At 35.1% G+C, this 14,396-nt stretch overlaps 1 protein-coding gene across 2 annotated transcripts in view; it reads right to left on the reverse strand.

The window, feature by feature from the left end:
* The window catches only part of NBAS (NBAS subunit of NRZ tethering complex), a 361,846-nt gene that overhangs the window by 264,020 nt on the left and 83,430 nt on the right, over window positions 1–14,396 (reverse strand). For both annotated transcript variants that reach the window (XM_063078155.1, XM_063078154.1), the window contains exons 20-21: window positions 9,758–9,862; window positions 9,253–9,389 (exon numbers count right to left, since the gene is read on the reverse strand). In XM_063078155.1, coding sequence (XP_062934225.1) covers window positions 9,253–9,389; window positions 9,758–9,862 — 242 coding nt within the window. The remainder of the gene's footprint in view (window positions 1–9,252; window positions 9,390–9,757; window positions 9,863–14,396) is intronic.

Consider the following 14,396-nt stretch of genomic DNA (forward strand, 5'->3'; position numbering starts at 1 on the left):
ATAAATAGAAATATGACCCACAGATAGAAAGCCACTCTAAATCTTATTTAATCCTAATACTGTATTAATTTCACTAAAAGTGTGTCACACCCTTAGGACATTATGCTAAGTGAAATAAAATAGTCACAAAAAGACAAGCATTTCCACTTATATGAGGCACCTAGAATATTCAAATTCATAGAGACAGAAAGCAGAATGGTGGTTTCCAGGGGCTAAGGGGAGGGGAGAATGGAGAGTTGTTTAAAGGGTGGAGAGTTTAGATTTTGTAAGATAAAGAGTTGTGGAGATTGGTTTGCACAGCAATCTGAATGTACTAATCGTTAGTGAAATGTAACACTTAAAAATGGTTAAGATGAAAAATTTTATGTTACATGTATTTTACTACAACCAAATTTTTTAAAAATTAGAATTAAAATTGTATCATGATCAAATGGTCCTAAAGGCCTCTATAGTCAACAGAGTCAAAATAAATAATTTAAGAATGTACAGAAAGGGCTGGCCAGTTAGCTCACTTGTTTAGAGCATAGTGCTGATAATAAAATAACCAAGGCCAAGGGTTTGGATCTTCTTACTGGCCAGCTGCCAAAAAATAAATATAAAATAAAAAGAATGCACAAAAATTATATTCACTCTGAATAAGACTGCAGAAGAACACAATTAGTATATTACCACACTTATAATCTGAAGAAGTCAGAGAGGTTTCCTTTCCAAATTCAGTTTCAAAGAGAACACTTTTTACTGCATCTTATTCACTTTACCACACCAATCCCTTGTATTTTCCAAATCGCCTCACATAACAATCATTTATTCATTCAATAGTTATTAACCATTATTACATGCATGCACTATGTTCACAGAACTTTGGGAGATATGTGTTAGTCTTGTTTTTAAAAAAAAAAAAAACTTGCCACAGGATACTACAACCTCTGAAAACAGAAAAATATCCTCCAAACTGGTCACCAAAAGGCCTCCTAGCTTTGGGTGAGTGACAATGACTATCAGTAAGGAAAAAAGGATGTATAACTTCTTTATGTGATGGCACTTCCCAGTGAAAAATGGGAATGGGAAAATTCCTGAAGACCCTGCATTTTCTGCTGCATCATCAAGTGGGGCAGAGAGCACAAAAGGGACAAAGGCCTAAGAAAAGCAAGAATGATTTAGGGTTAGCAAGGGAATAAAATGCCAGAGACAAACACTTAAAGCATGCAGTCCTAGGTCTGCAGGTCACGGTGAAGAATGCTTCTGCCAATTGACTTATACAATTTGCCATACTGTTTTGCAAGGTTGTTCTACATGAAGGCAGGCAAGAGTGACTTGTATGCTCTAAGAGAAGAGCAGTTTCTGAATATGGGGACTAAGTATATAATGACATAAGACTGGGTTGGCATTTTATCTGATCTAAACCACTGGTGACCTAAAATTATTCACTCAGCCACTCTATTTTTATCCTTAATGATATGTCACATAAAGGTAAACTAAAAGAAAAGAATAATTAGAAGTAAGTCAGAAGATAATTCATCGCACATTCAGAAAGGAAAATGGAAACATCTAAAAACATTTTCACAATTCACTGGATTGCAGTTCATCCACGTTACTGCATGCTTTTCATAGCCAAACTCACTCATCAAATAATCTAACTACATTTAGATATTTACAAGCGAACAATCCACCAAGTTACCATAGTAACAGCTTTTCTAGGATGATGATGAGAATGAGGTGCTCTACATACTCTATTTCCATCAACAGTTTTGCCACTTACACAGTAAAATACTTTGAATATTGCAATATCTCCAACTACACTGAATATAATTCAACCTTTTCTTGCTGATTCTGAAGATAATCCAGGAATATAAATATGAGTATCAATTCTCACTGTCTAGTAAAATGTAAGTATCAAAGAATTTCTTGACTGATGGATACTGAACAACAGAGTTTATTTCCACATATTAAAAGTAAATGAAGTCTACATACAATGTGGTATCCCGGACTGGAGCCTCAAACCGAAAAAGGAATTAGAAAAAAAACTGGTTAAATCTAAAATAATCTCTAGTTAGTTCATAGTACTGTACTATAAGTTCTAATATAAAGTTTTAAAAAAGCAAATTTGTTCCAGTGAATTTATGTATTAGAAAACAACTTAAGCATAACACAAATTTTGCTTGCTGATACATAATTTCATCCTTGAGAAGCATTAGATGAACACAGAAAACTGCACCCAGATAAACCAAGCCACGTCAGATTCTGTGTGTATGCACATTCCCAAAACGTCACCCAGTCACCTCAGTTCACTGCATGTGTTAGAAGCCAGTCGCATCCACATCTGGTGCTACAACTTTCTAGCAGATTTCTGATCACCCTCCTTCCTCCAGTTCCTAATAACTCACCAATTGCAAGTCTTCTGACACCCACTTCCATAAGCAAGGTCTTTTTCAGGTCTTTTTCAAGGTAAAGAGCCATATTTTAGTATTTATGTATTTCTTAACCATTTAACATGTATAAACTATGTTGTAATTTTTATTAGGTTCCTAACTTTGTCCCAGTGAACAAAGATTTTGAGTGTTGTGCTGCATTAACCCCATTTTTCCCACATGCCCTGTGGTTTTCACTGAATGATTCTGCATAGTGCAGTGATATTTTAGAAAGGCATGTGTCACATTATAGCAGAACTGACCACTAGTAATTCCTTATTTTGACAAATGTACTATGATTATGTAAGAAGAAAAGAGAACCTAGGTGAATAGTATACAGGAATTCTCTGTATTATCTTTGCATCTTTTCTGTAAATATAAAATTACTCCAATATGAAGTTTAAAACAGTAAGTATATGAATATATAAGTATATAAGGCCAAGACCTTCATATGGGATTCTGCACTAATAACAACTGCTAACACTTAAATAGCACTTTGGTGCCAAGCCTGTTCTCAGTGGTTTATATATGATAATTCATTAACTGTTCTCACAACACCGTGAAGTAAGTGCTATCATCATCCCCATTTCACAGATGAGAAGACTGAATGCAGTTAAGAAACTTACCCAAGATCACATACCTAGGCAACTAGATAGGCAAAGCTCTTACCCTTATGCTACACTATTTTACAGCTTTTTTAAACGATACTATATTCATCATTATGAAAAGATTTTACAATTTTAAAAAAAGGCAAAAATGAGAAACCTAAATAATCTTTCCGAAATGTGCTATAAGCACCCACCAAAAAAATACCAAAAGTAAAAAAAAAATTCTCCTTTTTACAGAAAATCTCTATTATCATGAATTGTGAAAGCTAATACATACTATAAGAAATGTCACTTTTATACTTTAAAATAGCCAACTAGAATACAAAGTCTAAACATTTTATAGCAATGACAAACTAAGAATAGTTAGCTAATAAAAAGACACAGCACCTGTGACAGAAAATGTAATTTCAAAGTTTTACAAAACTTGCTCAGATTTCATCAGTGTCAAATACACATGATGATTTAAGAATTACAATATAAAATAAAAACATAGTGCATACCATAGAAGTTTCCAAGCCAACATAATCATAAAATGTGGTTCAATCAAAATTGATTAATCAAACTTTGGTTAAATGCCAAGGCAAAAAGTTCTGCCAATGGGATCTTGAAAGAGAGTAGGGAATAAGTCAACTTGTTGGCATAACTTACTGTTGCTTTTCAAACTTTTATATACGTTGAATTCTAAAATTTAAAATTCTACCTATCCTTCCTTGTACTTAATGTGCAATTCCTAAGTCACTTATTGATTCAAAAAATACTGAGTTACTGCTTTGCACCAGGCATTGTTTTAGGCACTGAGACTACATTAGTGAGCAAGATGCAAAGTCCTTCCTTTATGGATTTTATATTCATTCATTCATTCAACAAGTATTTGCTGAGTGCCCACAATGTTCCAGGCACTATTCTAAGTCCAAGGGATAAAGAAGGGAACAAAACACACAAAAATACCTGTCCTACTGAGCTAACATTTTAGAAGGGGAAACAGACAATAAATAAAATAAATAAGTAAAACACAAACTAAATTAGATAATGAAAAATTCTACAAAGAAAATAAAGCAGGGAAGGAGAATTTAAAGTGAGGATAAAAGTTTAAATAAAAGGCCAAGGAAGATCACATATAGTAGAAAAGACAAACAACCATACAATATGTTAGATATAAGTGCTATGAAGAAGAAAAAAAAAAAAAAATAGGTAAGGGCAAAAAGAATGAGGGAGGAGTAAAGGCTATTGGAAAAAGTGTGTCCAGGGAAGGCCTTCCCGTAGAGGTAGTCTTTGCATAGAGACACTGAATGAAGTCAGTCACATGATGATATGGGAGAAGGGAACAGCAGGGTACACTAACATCAAAAACCCTAAGGCGAGAGCAGGCTTGGCATGTTCAAGGAACAGTTAAGAGGGCTGAGTGGTAGAAGTGGAGAGAGCAGGAGAACTACATGCAACTTTCCTTCACACAGTTAGACAGTCATTCTGCATTTTCGAAGCCATGCATTTAGAGTTTAGTGACTTCTTTCAAATCAATTCAACAGATTATTAAAAAGTCATTACTTGCAAAATACAAGTAGAAGGGATCAAGGGAAGAGAAAGCAGAAAAAAACATAGGTTGTGCCACTGAGCAATGTATACAAGGGAACTTCAAAACGTTCATGGAAAAATAAAATGAAAAGATAAATATAAAAAAACATAAACTTCTCAACATAAGCTCCATCAAGTTCAAGACACTCTTTTGGGGGGGGGGACTGCTAAGGGGATCACAACCCTCGGCACGGTGTGGTCTGCACCACACTCAGCCAGTGAGTGCACTGGCCATCCCTATATAGGATCCAAACCCGCGGCCCTGGCACTACTAGCGCTGCACTCTCCCAAGTGAGCCATGGGGCCGGCCCTCAAGACACTTTTTTAAGTGATGATACCAGCTATTTAGTCCATTTCAAAAGAACAAAGGGTCCTGGGAATTTAACCATGTCAATGCAATCTTTTTTATATTATCAAACAAAGAAAAAAATGGGTGACCTAAAGAGATTTTTTTAAGATCAAGAAACAATCCAGAAGAAGCCAAATCAGGACTGTAAGGTGGATGCCTAATGATTTCCCATCAAAACTCTTGTAAAAGTGACCCTATTTGATGAGAGGAATGAACAGGACCGTTGCTGTGGTAGAGAAGGACTTGCTGGTAAAGGTTTCCTGGGCATTTTTGTGCTTAAGCTTTGGCTAATTTTCTCAAAACACACTCATAAAAAGCAGATGTTATCAATCTTTGGTCCTCCAGAAAGTCAACAAGTGAAATGCCTGAGAATCCCAACAAAATGTTGCCATGACCTTTGCTCTTGACCAGTTTGCTTTTGCTTTACCTGGACCACTTCCACCTCTTGGAAGCCATTTCTTTGATTGTGTTTTATCTTCAGGATCATACTTGGTAAGGCCTATTTCACCTCCTGTTACAATTCTTCAAAGAAATGCTTCAGGAACTTGATCCCACTTGTTTTAATTTTCCATTGAAAGCTCTGATCTGTGCGTAACAGTTTTGGTACCCACTGAGCAGAAAGTTTGCTCAACTGTAATTTTTCAGTCAGAATTGTGTAAACTGAATCAACTGATAGGTCTATAGTGTTGGGAACTGTTTCTGCTGTTAATCATTGGTCCTCTTCAATCAGGGCACAAACAAGATTAATTTTTTTCTTCACAAACTGATGTGAATGGCCTGCCACTGTGGGCTTTGTCTTCAACATCATCTCATCCTTTTCAAAACAAATTATCTGCATGTAAACTGCTGATTTCTTTGGGGCACCGCCCGCATAAACATTTTGTAAAGCATTAATGATTTCACCATTCTTCCATACAAGCTTCACCATAAATTTGATGTTTGTTCCTACTTCAATTTTAGCAGAATATACATGCTGCTCTGATAGGGGATCTCTTCAAACTGATGTCTTATCCTTCTTTGTGCCTCAAACTAGATCTTGTTCAAACATGTTATAACAAGTTAGTAGAATTTATTTTGGTGCCAAAAAGTTTTGAAAGCCATGCATAGTGTTTTCATAATATGCATTTTCCATGAACTTTTTGGCAACCCTTGGTACTCTGCAAAAAAAAAAAAAAAAACAAGGCATACACACAAAAAGTTCAACAGCCATTCAAGTCAGTCAAGGAGAGACAAGATTACTTTATTAGTTTTCAACATTGCTACTGAGGAGAAATAAGAGAAAGCAGCAAATGCTTTCTCTTATTAGGTATTTATTAGATTTATTTAGGGTATTTTCAACTCTTATTTGTTCCTCAGTTTGAAAACAGGATGCTGTAAGCAGGAATTTCTATTGTTCTATAAAGCATCCCTGATAACATCTGCTGAAGAGAAACTGTATTTTACTGATTTTTAAATCCTTACCACACCGCCCAGCACAGCAAACTTAAGGTAATCATCAGCAAATGATAAGCAGATAAGTAGAGAGATGCATTCATATCCCAACAAATCAGACACTCTGTGGTCATCTGACCTAACGGTTCCAAGAGACTTGAAAATGAATATAAACTAGTCAAAAAACCATCTTCAAAAAGGAAATAATCTCTATGAACATATCTTATTGATCTACATTTCCATTAGGGTAAAACTCTGAATATGGTAAAAGAGTACAAGCCTTAACAATGGGTTAAAACAGCCATTGAACTTTTCACACCATTACAGCCTTGGTAAACATCAACCTGGGGCTTCTCCCATGTTAGCAGGTGAAAGTCTATCTGCTGCACTCCCTTTGAGACACCCTATAATCTCTTTTTAAAATAGTAGAAGGTGACCCTAAATTTATTCAGTCAGCAAACTTTTTCAGAGCACTCACTACACAAGCACCACCCCTAGACCCTGGAGGTCCAAACAGAAGAAAGGGATAGTCTCTGCCTTTAATACTCACTTAGAGGTTGAAGGCTGGGCATTTGTTAAAGAAGGGTACAAAAAGCAGAAAGACAGAAATAAAAATGAACAGCCATAATACAATATAAGAAGTGTTATACTACAAGAATGAACAAAGAATTATGATAGTACAGGGGATGGAGTAACTTAGGGAAGACACAGAAATGATTAAGCCTAAAGTATAATCGTGGTTTTGCTTTATAGCAAAGTCTAGAGACATTACTATTAAAACCTATTGTTTTTCTCACTCTTTATGACTAGAGAAAAAAATACTCAATGTGAAAAAAAAATCCACATTTCTTGAGAAATAAAAACCAAATAAATCTGTATTTTTCTTAATCGTTTAAAAATTAATATAACTCAAGGACTCACAAGAAATCAGAGTCTCTTCAAAGCTTGTCTGAGTAACATATCTCAAACAATGATTCAAAATAACTTTATTTTCTAATTACCCTCTGCTGCAATATAGTACAGCTAAAGAATTTATCACAGTTTAAATAGCTTTTTGTGGCAGACCCCATAAAGAAAACACAGGGCATTCAAAGATAGTGTAGCACTGGGCATTGCACAACTATTTTGCAAACCAATTCTGAAATTTCAGATTAAAATCAAATGTTTACCTAAGCAATCATCAGAACACAATAAAAATAAATGTATTCAAGTTTAAGAAGAAATTAGGTTTTAAGAAAAATTAAGAGACATTAGCCCTTTTCTCAATACTAACAATTTACAGATGAAAAACTCATTTCCATTCAAATTAGATCTATTTTGCAAAGAGCCAGAGAACAACATATAGAATTATACTCTGAAATATACATAAATATATATTTACAAAATATATTGACATACCACTATACAGCTCTAAAATTATTTGAAAATGGAAAAGGAATCCCAAACTTTTTCTTTTTCTTAACTTTTATAAGAACAAATACTTTTCCAGTACTAAGAATAACGCAAAATAAGGAGTTTAGAACATATTTTTAGAGCATAGTGACCTATAATTCTAAATAAATATAGGTTCAAATCCTGGCTGAATATATACACATAGACTTTAGCATGCTACTAAACCTCTGTAAATCTCAGCTTTTTGTAATAACAAAGATAATATCAAAAAAGTTATCTGGAGACCAGATATAAGTATGTACCACGTACATAATAATTACTTTATAAATGTTGATCATCATCGTCATTAACAACAAAGCCTATAAAGGTGATATTGGGTGGAGGCAGCAGGGGAGGAATGAGGAAGCCAAATGAATCCCAATCTTAATAACATCTCTTAACACTGTAAGTTTCCAGTAGCTAAAGTTAGTGACAGTGATTTCAATGAGAGCTGTCATAATCTGTTACAGTGTTTTACACTTTACATGCAGATTTCATATATATCAATTCATCAGTTACTAAAAATATGCAATGTGAGTAAGCAGGACAGGAACTGTTAGCTCATTGTAAAGATGAGTATACACAAATTCAGAAAAGATTAATCATGTAATTAATAATTGAGCCACATTTACTAGTGTACTGTATGTAATAAAAAATCTCACCCATGGATATGTCTTATTACTCTTTCGCCTTTTGCATCTATTTAGTACATGATCTAAGCAAGGTATGCTCTGTTCCTCTCTTCTCCCAGGTGCCATTCAGGCCTGGGGCTAATGGCCTACACACATCTTTGAGCTATGCTCTGGGGCAAATATATTCTCTTTACTTCATTCTCATGAAGAGATGTTCTGGCTCTAGAAGACCACCAGGTAGTAATACTGGGACTCAACAATTCCACCCAGTCTTACAGTCTATGTCACACACTATAACCTAGTTATCAGATAGTCTGGAAGTGAGATAAGGAGCATCAGTCTAACTAATAACAGTGGTATTTTGTCCTCCCATTTGTCTTGGTGCCTCTGGAATTTCATATGGAGAAAGGGTTGTTGAGCAAAGCAGGATGCATTCTCGATTCCCCTGGACTTCCCACCTGATATTGTCAAAACTACACATCAATTTCTAAAAGATACAACTAATTCAAACAGATATTGTTATCCTAAAAACTGTTCTTACCCAAAAAATAGTACATATTGAGTACATAATAGTAAAATAAGGAGGCTTTCAAAAAAAAAAAAGAGGAAAGGTTGTATTCATTCAGTTAAGGTGATCCTGTTATGCTAGAAAAATTTCAGTTTCAGGATCATTTAAAAATAAGTTAAAAATAATGTTATTATAAGGAAAAAAGAAATTTAAATAGACTACATTAAAATTATTGTCTTTTAAAGTTAAGATCTTTATCCTGGAACAAAAAATTGTTATTATTTAGAAAGATGGTAAAATTTAGTCAACATACCAAGCTTCGGGCAGCAAAACAGAATATTCATGTGGAGAAGTAGTCTCTGGAAAGTTGGAGAGAATTGCAAGGCGATGAGGAAGCAGGTCAGAGCCATGATAAGTAAACAGAATTTCTAGGGCTTGTACATTACTTTCCTGCATAAAAGACAAGGGGCAAGTTTCTAATGTGAACCTTAAAAATGAAGGAGGCATTTATATGACAATATTCAAAAATTTTAAATTAACTCTTTTATGCAGTTCTGACATGAAGTGCTTTGAAACAGTCCTGATTTTTCCTAGCTTGTATCACCTTTTTCAATCTAATGCTACATCAAGTATTTATTTTTTAAACCCAGTGATGAATAAAAATTTTAAAAATATAATTCGATTTTCTCTACATTTATCAATATTACAACAAAAAAGGAAATGTAATGGTACATACATGTAATAACATTAACTGCATAGCTCAAAGATTTAGAATGTGTGAATAACTATAATTATTTTATTTACAAATAAGAACTTACCCGAGCATAAGTTCTTGCTGAGAGAACAATATTCTGATTTCTGAACTTCTTAAAGAATTCAGCATCATATCTCTGTTCAGATGCATGAGGCACTCCCAGGATTTCCTGAGGTGAAACAGTGATTTAATAAAAAGACTTTCCATGTTTTGTGGGTGACAAGGAAATACTACAAACCTTTGCAACCCTGCTTGCCTGAATAAATAAGGCCTGAATTAATTAATTTCAACTATCAACTGTTAACTAAAGTACTATATCTGCATGCTTGCCTTTATTTTGAAAAGGGCCATATTTATAAACGCTGTTAATTAAAAGACAATCCAGAAGTAAATGGCATAGGTAGTAAAAATTAAGTTCATTATAGTAGGATAACCAAAATCAACCACCTGGTAAAAACAAATAAGCAATGACAAACAACATGATTATGCATTATCAGCACCTGTCACCTCTGAATAAAAACTTTAGGTTAATTATACAACTGCTAGAGCAATCTATATGAAATGCAGATTGAACTACTCATTCATTCAACAAATATTTACTGGGTGTACACTGTGTGCTAGGGGTACTTTAACAGGCATCAGAGACACATTGAACAACACACTTTCCCTGCCCTCCAGGTAGCTTAAAATCTAGAAGGAAAGACGAACAGGCAAATAAGAATAGATAAGGGGGACACATAAGAGGGTGCCACGACTAGTTCTGGGAGGACAAGGAAGGGTTCCCAGAAGTAGCCCCAAGCTGAAACATAAGAGACAAAGAGAAGATGGCCATGGGATTGCGAGTGCAGGTCTCGTGACTACAATATATGAGTTAGAGCTCATGTATGCCATGTTTAATGCTGAGCCCCAGATTCCTAGCACACTGCCTGTCACAAAATAAATGACCAATAAACATTGTTGACTGAATTAATTTACTGAGATAGAAAATAGAGAAGAATGAGAAGTTTGGAGGAGGTAAGGGAGGGAGGGTGGAGAGTTGAGAAGTTCACTTGCAGACATGTTGAGTCTGGAACTATATCAACTCTAAAATGATCTACCCAGTATGTGGATATACAGTACAGATCAGGAGTTCTGGACAAAGAGATGAGGTAGAGATATATGATGTGGAGGTATTAATACAGAAGTGAGTACGATTCCAAGGAAGACTACCTTGAGAAACAATATCATTTAAAGGATAAGCAAGGAAAAGGGAATCTATATCTGAAAAGCAGATGGAGGTGAACAGCCAGAGAAGTAAGGGGGAAAAAGTAATAATTTAATGCATACTCATGGAAACCAAAGGAAGAAAGCATTTCAAAAATGTTCTCAGTTCCTTGACTCCTCCATCCATGACAATCATTTCCATTATCTCAGCTCAGGTACACATCCCATGACCAAACCCTGGGTCTCTATCATCAGCAAAAGGCACTCTCTGGGACATCTCAATGTCAAGAACCAACTCTGTGGCCACCTGCTCCTATTTGTCCAGCTCATATACTAGGTGGCATTCCAAAAATCCCACAACCTCACTAACGCATCCAATCAACTGACCCTATGTCTTTGTTCATCTTCCATCTACCCTCAGTCTCTTATCTCTTCTATTCAGCTTAAAGTCCCTGGTCCATCATTATAAAAGGATTTCTTCAATCCCTTGCCTCTCCCTTTACCACACTCACCTGGTAAAAGTCAACTACGACTCCTGAACACAAGCCACCAAAAGTCTCTAGAGAAATATTACAAAACCAAGCTGACTGTTCCCATTTTAATTTCAAGATCTCAACCTTGACTGTATCCCAATTCAAACGAACCAATTATAAAAAAAAGCATTTGTGAGGCAAAAGGGAAATCTGAACATGAAGATGATATTAGGGAATTACTACCAATCTTATTAGAAATAATAGTGTCATTATGGTTATATTTTTATTAAGTCCTTATCAGTTAGAGATGTATATTTAAGCACTTATCGGTAAAATGATAAGATATCTGGAATTTGTTTGAAAATACTTAAGTGAAAGAAAAGGCAGGAATGGGAAGGTAGAGAGAATAAAAGATACAAGACTGGCAAATGGTGAAAATGGAGGACACTGAGCAATGAGCACATCAGGGTTCATTACACTATTCTCTATATTTTTATAAATGTTTGAAATTTTTGTATAATAAAAAGCTAAAAAATTGATAAACTCAAGACAACAAAATTCAAATACATATTCAGCACTGTTCTTCAGTGACTATTACATTTCCCTAAGAAGTTTTCTTTCCTAGTCTCTGTTAGAAACTTTTTCACAAGTCTTTCATTCTTTCCAGACCTCCAAAATCCTCTTCCCCATCCTCCCTTCTCAGCTGAAAACCTCACATTTTTAAATTAACACTACCAAATGGGAAGTCCCTCACTTTCAATCCACCAAAACCATAAATCTACCTGTATCTGTGCCAGTATGATTTTCCTTCCTTCCAGTTAGACCAAAAAGAAACATATCTCTTCTCCTAAAAATACCTCAAAACTCCACCCATGCTTTAGATCCAGTTTCTACTCCATTTCTATAATCATGCATGTATCCCCTCTTTCTCCTGTTCAATAAATTCCTCCTCACCCCTCTACTGGTTTTTCCCATTAGCATACAAATAATACTTCTTCCTTCTACTTTAAAAACAGCCCTTAAACTCATGTCCCCCTCTAGCTACCACCATCTTCTCTGCTCCCCTGCACAATAAAACTTCTTCAAAGTGCTGCCCACAACCACTCTCTCAACTCCTCCCTCCCCACTCTTTCCTAAACTCTCACAACCTCTCACAAGAATTCAAGTCCTTACCCAGCATCTGACATTTCCACATATGGCCACAAACTACTGTAACCACATCACCACCTCTGTTCTGTACCACCCCCACTCCCCACATCCAGGTCCAGCTAGCCTCACTAGCTTAGTTTCTCAAGAGCAGGCCATCTTCCTTCAAAGCCAGTAGGCCTTTCTACAGCACACTGATTATCAGCATAGGCTACCAATCAGAGACCTGGTTATAAATTCTTGCTTCCTCTTTAATTGGACAAATTACTTTCTCTAAACCTCAGTTTTCATACCCATAGAATTGAAAGGATAAAATTCAAAGGACTGTTGGGAAATGATCTAGATAAAGTACATAAGACCATGACTGACAAAGTGAAGTCCTCAACAAACGAGTTGGTATTTCTTAAGGTATTCTCTTACCTATTAGTTCTTTCAACAAATATTTACTGAGCTCCTCAATGAGCCAGGTACTATTCAAGCTCCTGGAACAAAGCAGTGAATAAGACAAAACCCCTGCCTTTATGGAGATTCCATTCCAGTTTCTCCTCTATAGTACTCCATTGCTCCTGAAATCTGATTTTCTTTTTTTAAGAACTAGTTGAAATATTATTTCCTATATGGAGTCTTCTCAGAAGAATTTAATGTTTCTCTCCATTATGCTCCCTCACCAATTTTTTATACCTTTATTATCATCATTTAATGACTATATAATGTGGACCCCATGAAGATTGTTCCTTGCTCTTCTTTCCGCCTCCAGCAATGGCATAATATCTGGCATATAGTAGGCACTCATGTAAAATTTAAATGAATTCATTTTTATCTCATTTATCACAGAATTAATAAAATAAGTTTTGCCTTAAGACTAAAACACAATGCCCATCTCTACCACTATTTGATTAGCCATTATATCTGAACATTTTCATCACTAAGTTATAACAGCAAATTCATCAAATTCACCTACTTTTTTTTCCCAAAAGCTTAGCTTAATGCCCTAAAAAAGTAGCCTCAATAAATACTTTAAATGTCACAATTATAATGTAATAACAAATGTACTTACTACTGTCATTTGGGGAATAGCAATTCAACAACTATAGAATAATGAAAGAAAATTAACTGAATAATCAAACACTAAATATTTTAGGTACCTTTTTTTTAAAGATATCATCAGTGAAACTAAGGCTAATTATAAGAATAATGAACTACAACTATATAGATTTCCACAGTTCACATACGTTTTCAAATATTACCTCAAAATCTCAAAGAACTCAGACACAGTAAAAGGACATGCTTTAAAGTAATATGATCATCAAGCAGCCAACCTAGTTGTACCTATAAATAATATTATTAGGAATTTTTCATAACTTGTTTGCAAAAAGTGATATACTTATTACCAGTGTTTTCTAATAACCACAGAAACAGCCCTCGTTTAATATTTTGTTTGAAAACATTTCAATTATGTCAGCAGGGTGAGGGAATCAAAGCCTTTTGGATTTGCCTGCATAGTCAGAAGTACGAAACACCTCCATTGTTCTCAGGATGGGCATCACATTATTAGATGTGACATTTACTAAATGCCTACTGTGCACCAGTGCCAACAAAGGTACGCCCACAGAAGAAAGGCGTAATAGATTGCCTGAGGTAGTAACCTTGAAGTGAAGTCAAACTTCAGTAGTTAGAAATTTATTTTAAAGCCTGGGTAACTTCAGTTCTGAAGGTGTTGTGAAAAAGAAATCTAAACTATGCATGTTTATTGAAATGTGGCTCATTTCCATTTACACCTTAACAATATCTAAATTGGTCTTGCAGTACAGAGTGCTACTGAAATGCCCAACATGAGGACATCTGTGTCCCTGAATACACAAATATGAAGTGTACTGCTTG

The sequence above is a fragment of the Cynocephalus volans genome, chromosome 14 (assembly GCF_027409185.1).
Source record: "Cynocephalus volans isolate mCynVol1 chromosome 14, mCynVol1.pri, whole genome shotgun sequence".
Lineage (NCBI taxonomy): Eukaryota > Metazoa > Chordata > Mammalia > Dermoptera > Cynocephalidae > Cynocephalus > Cynocephalus volans.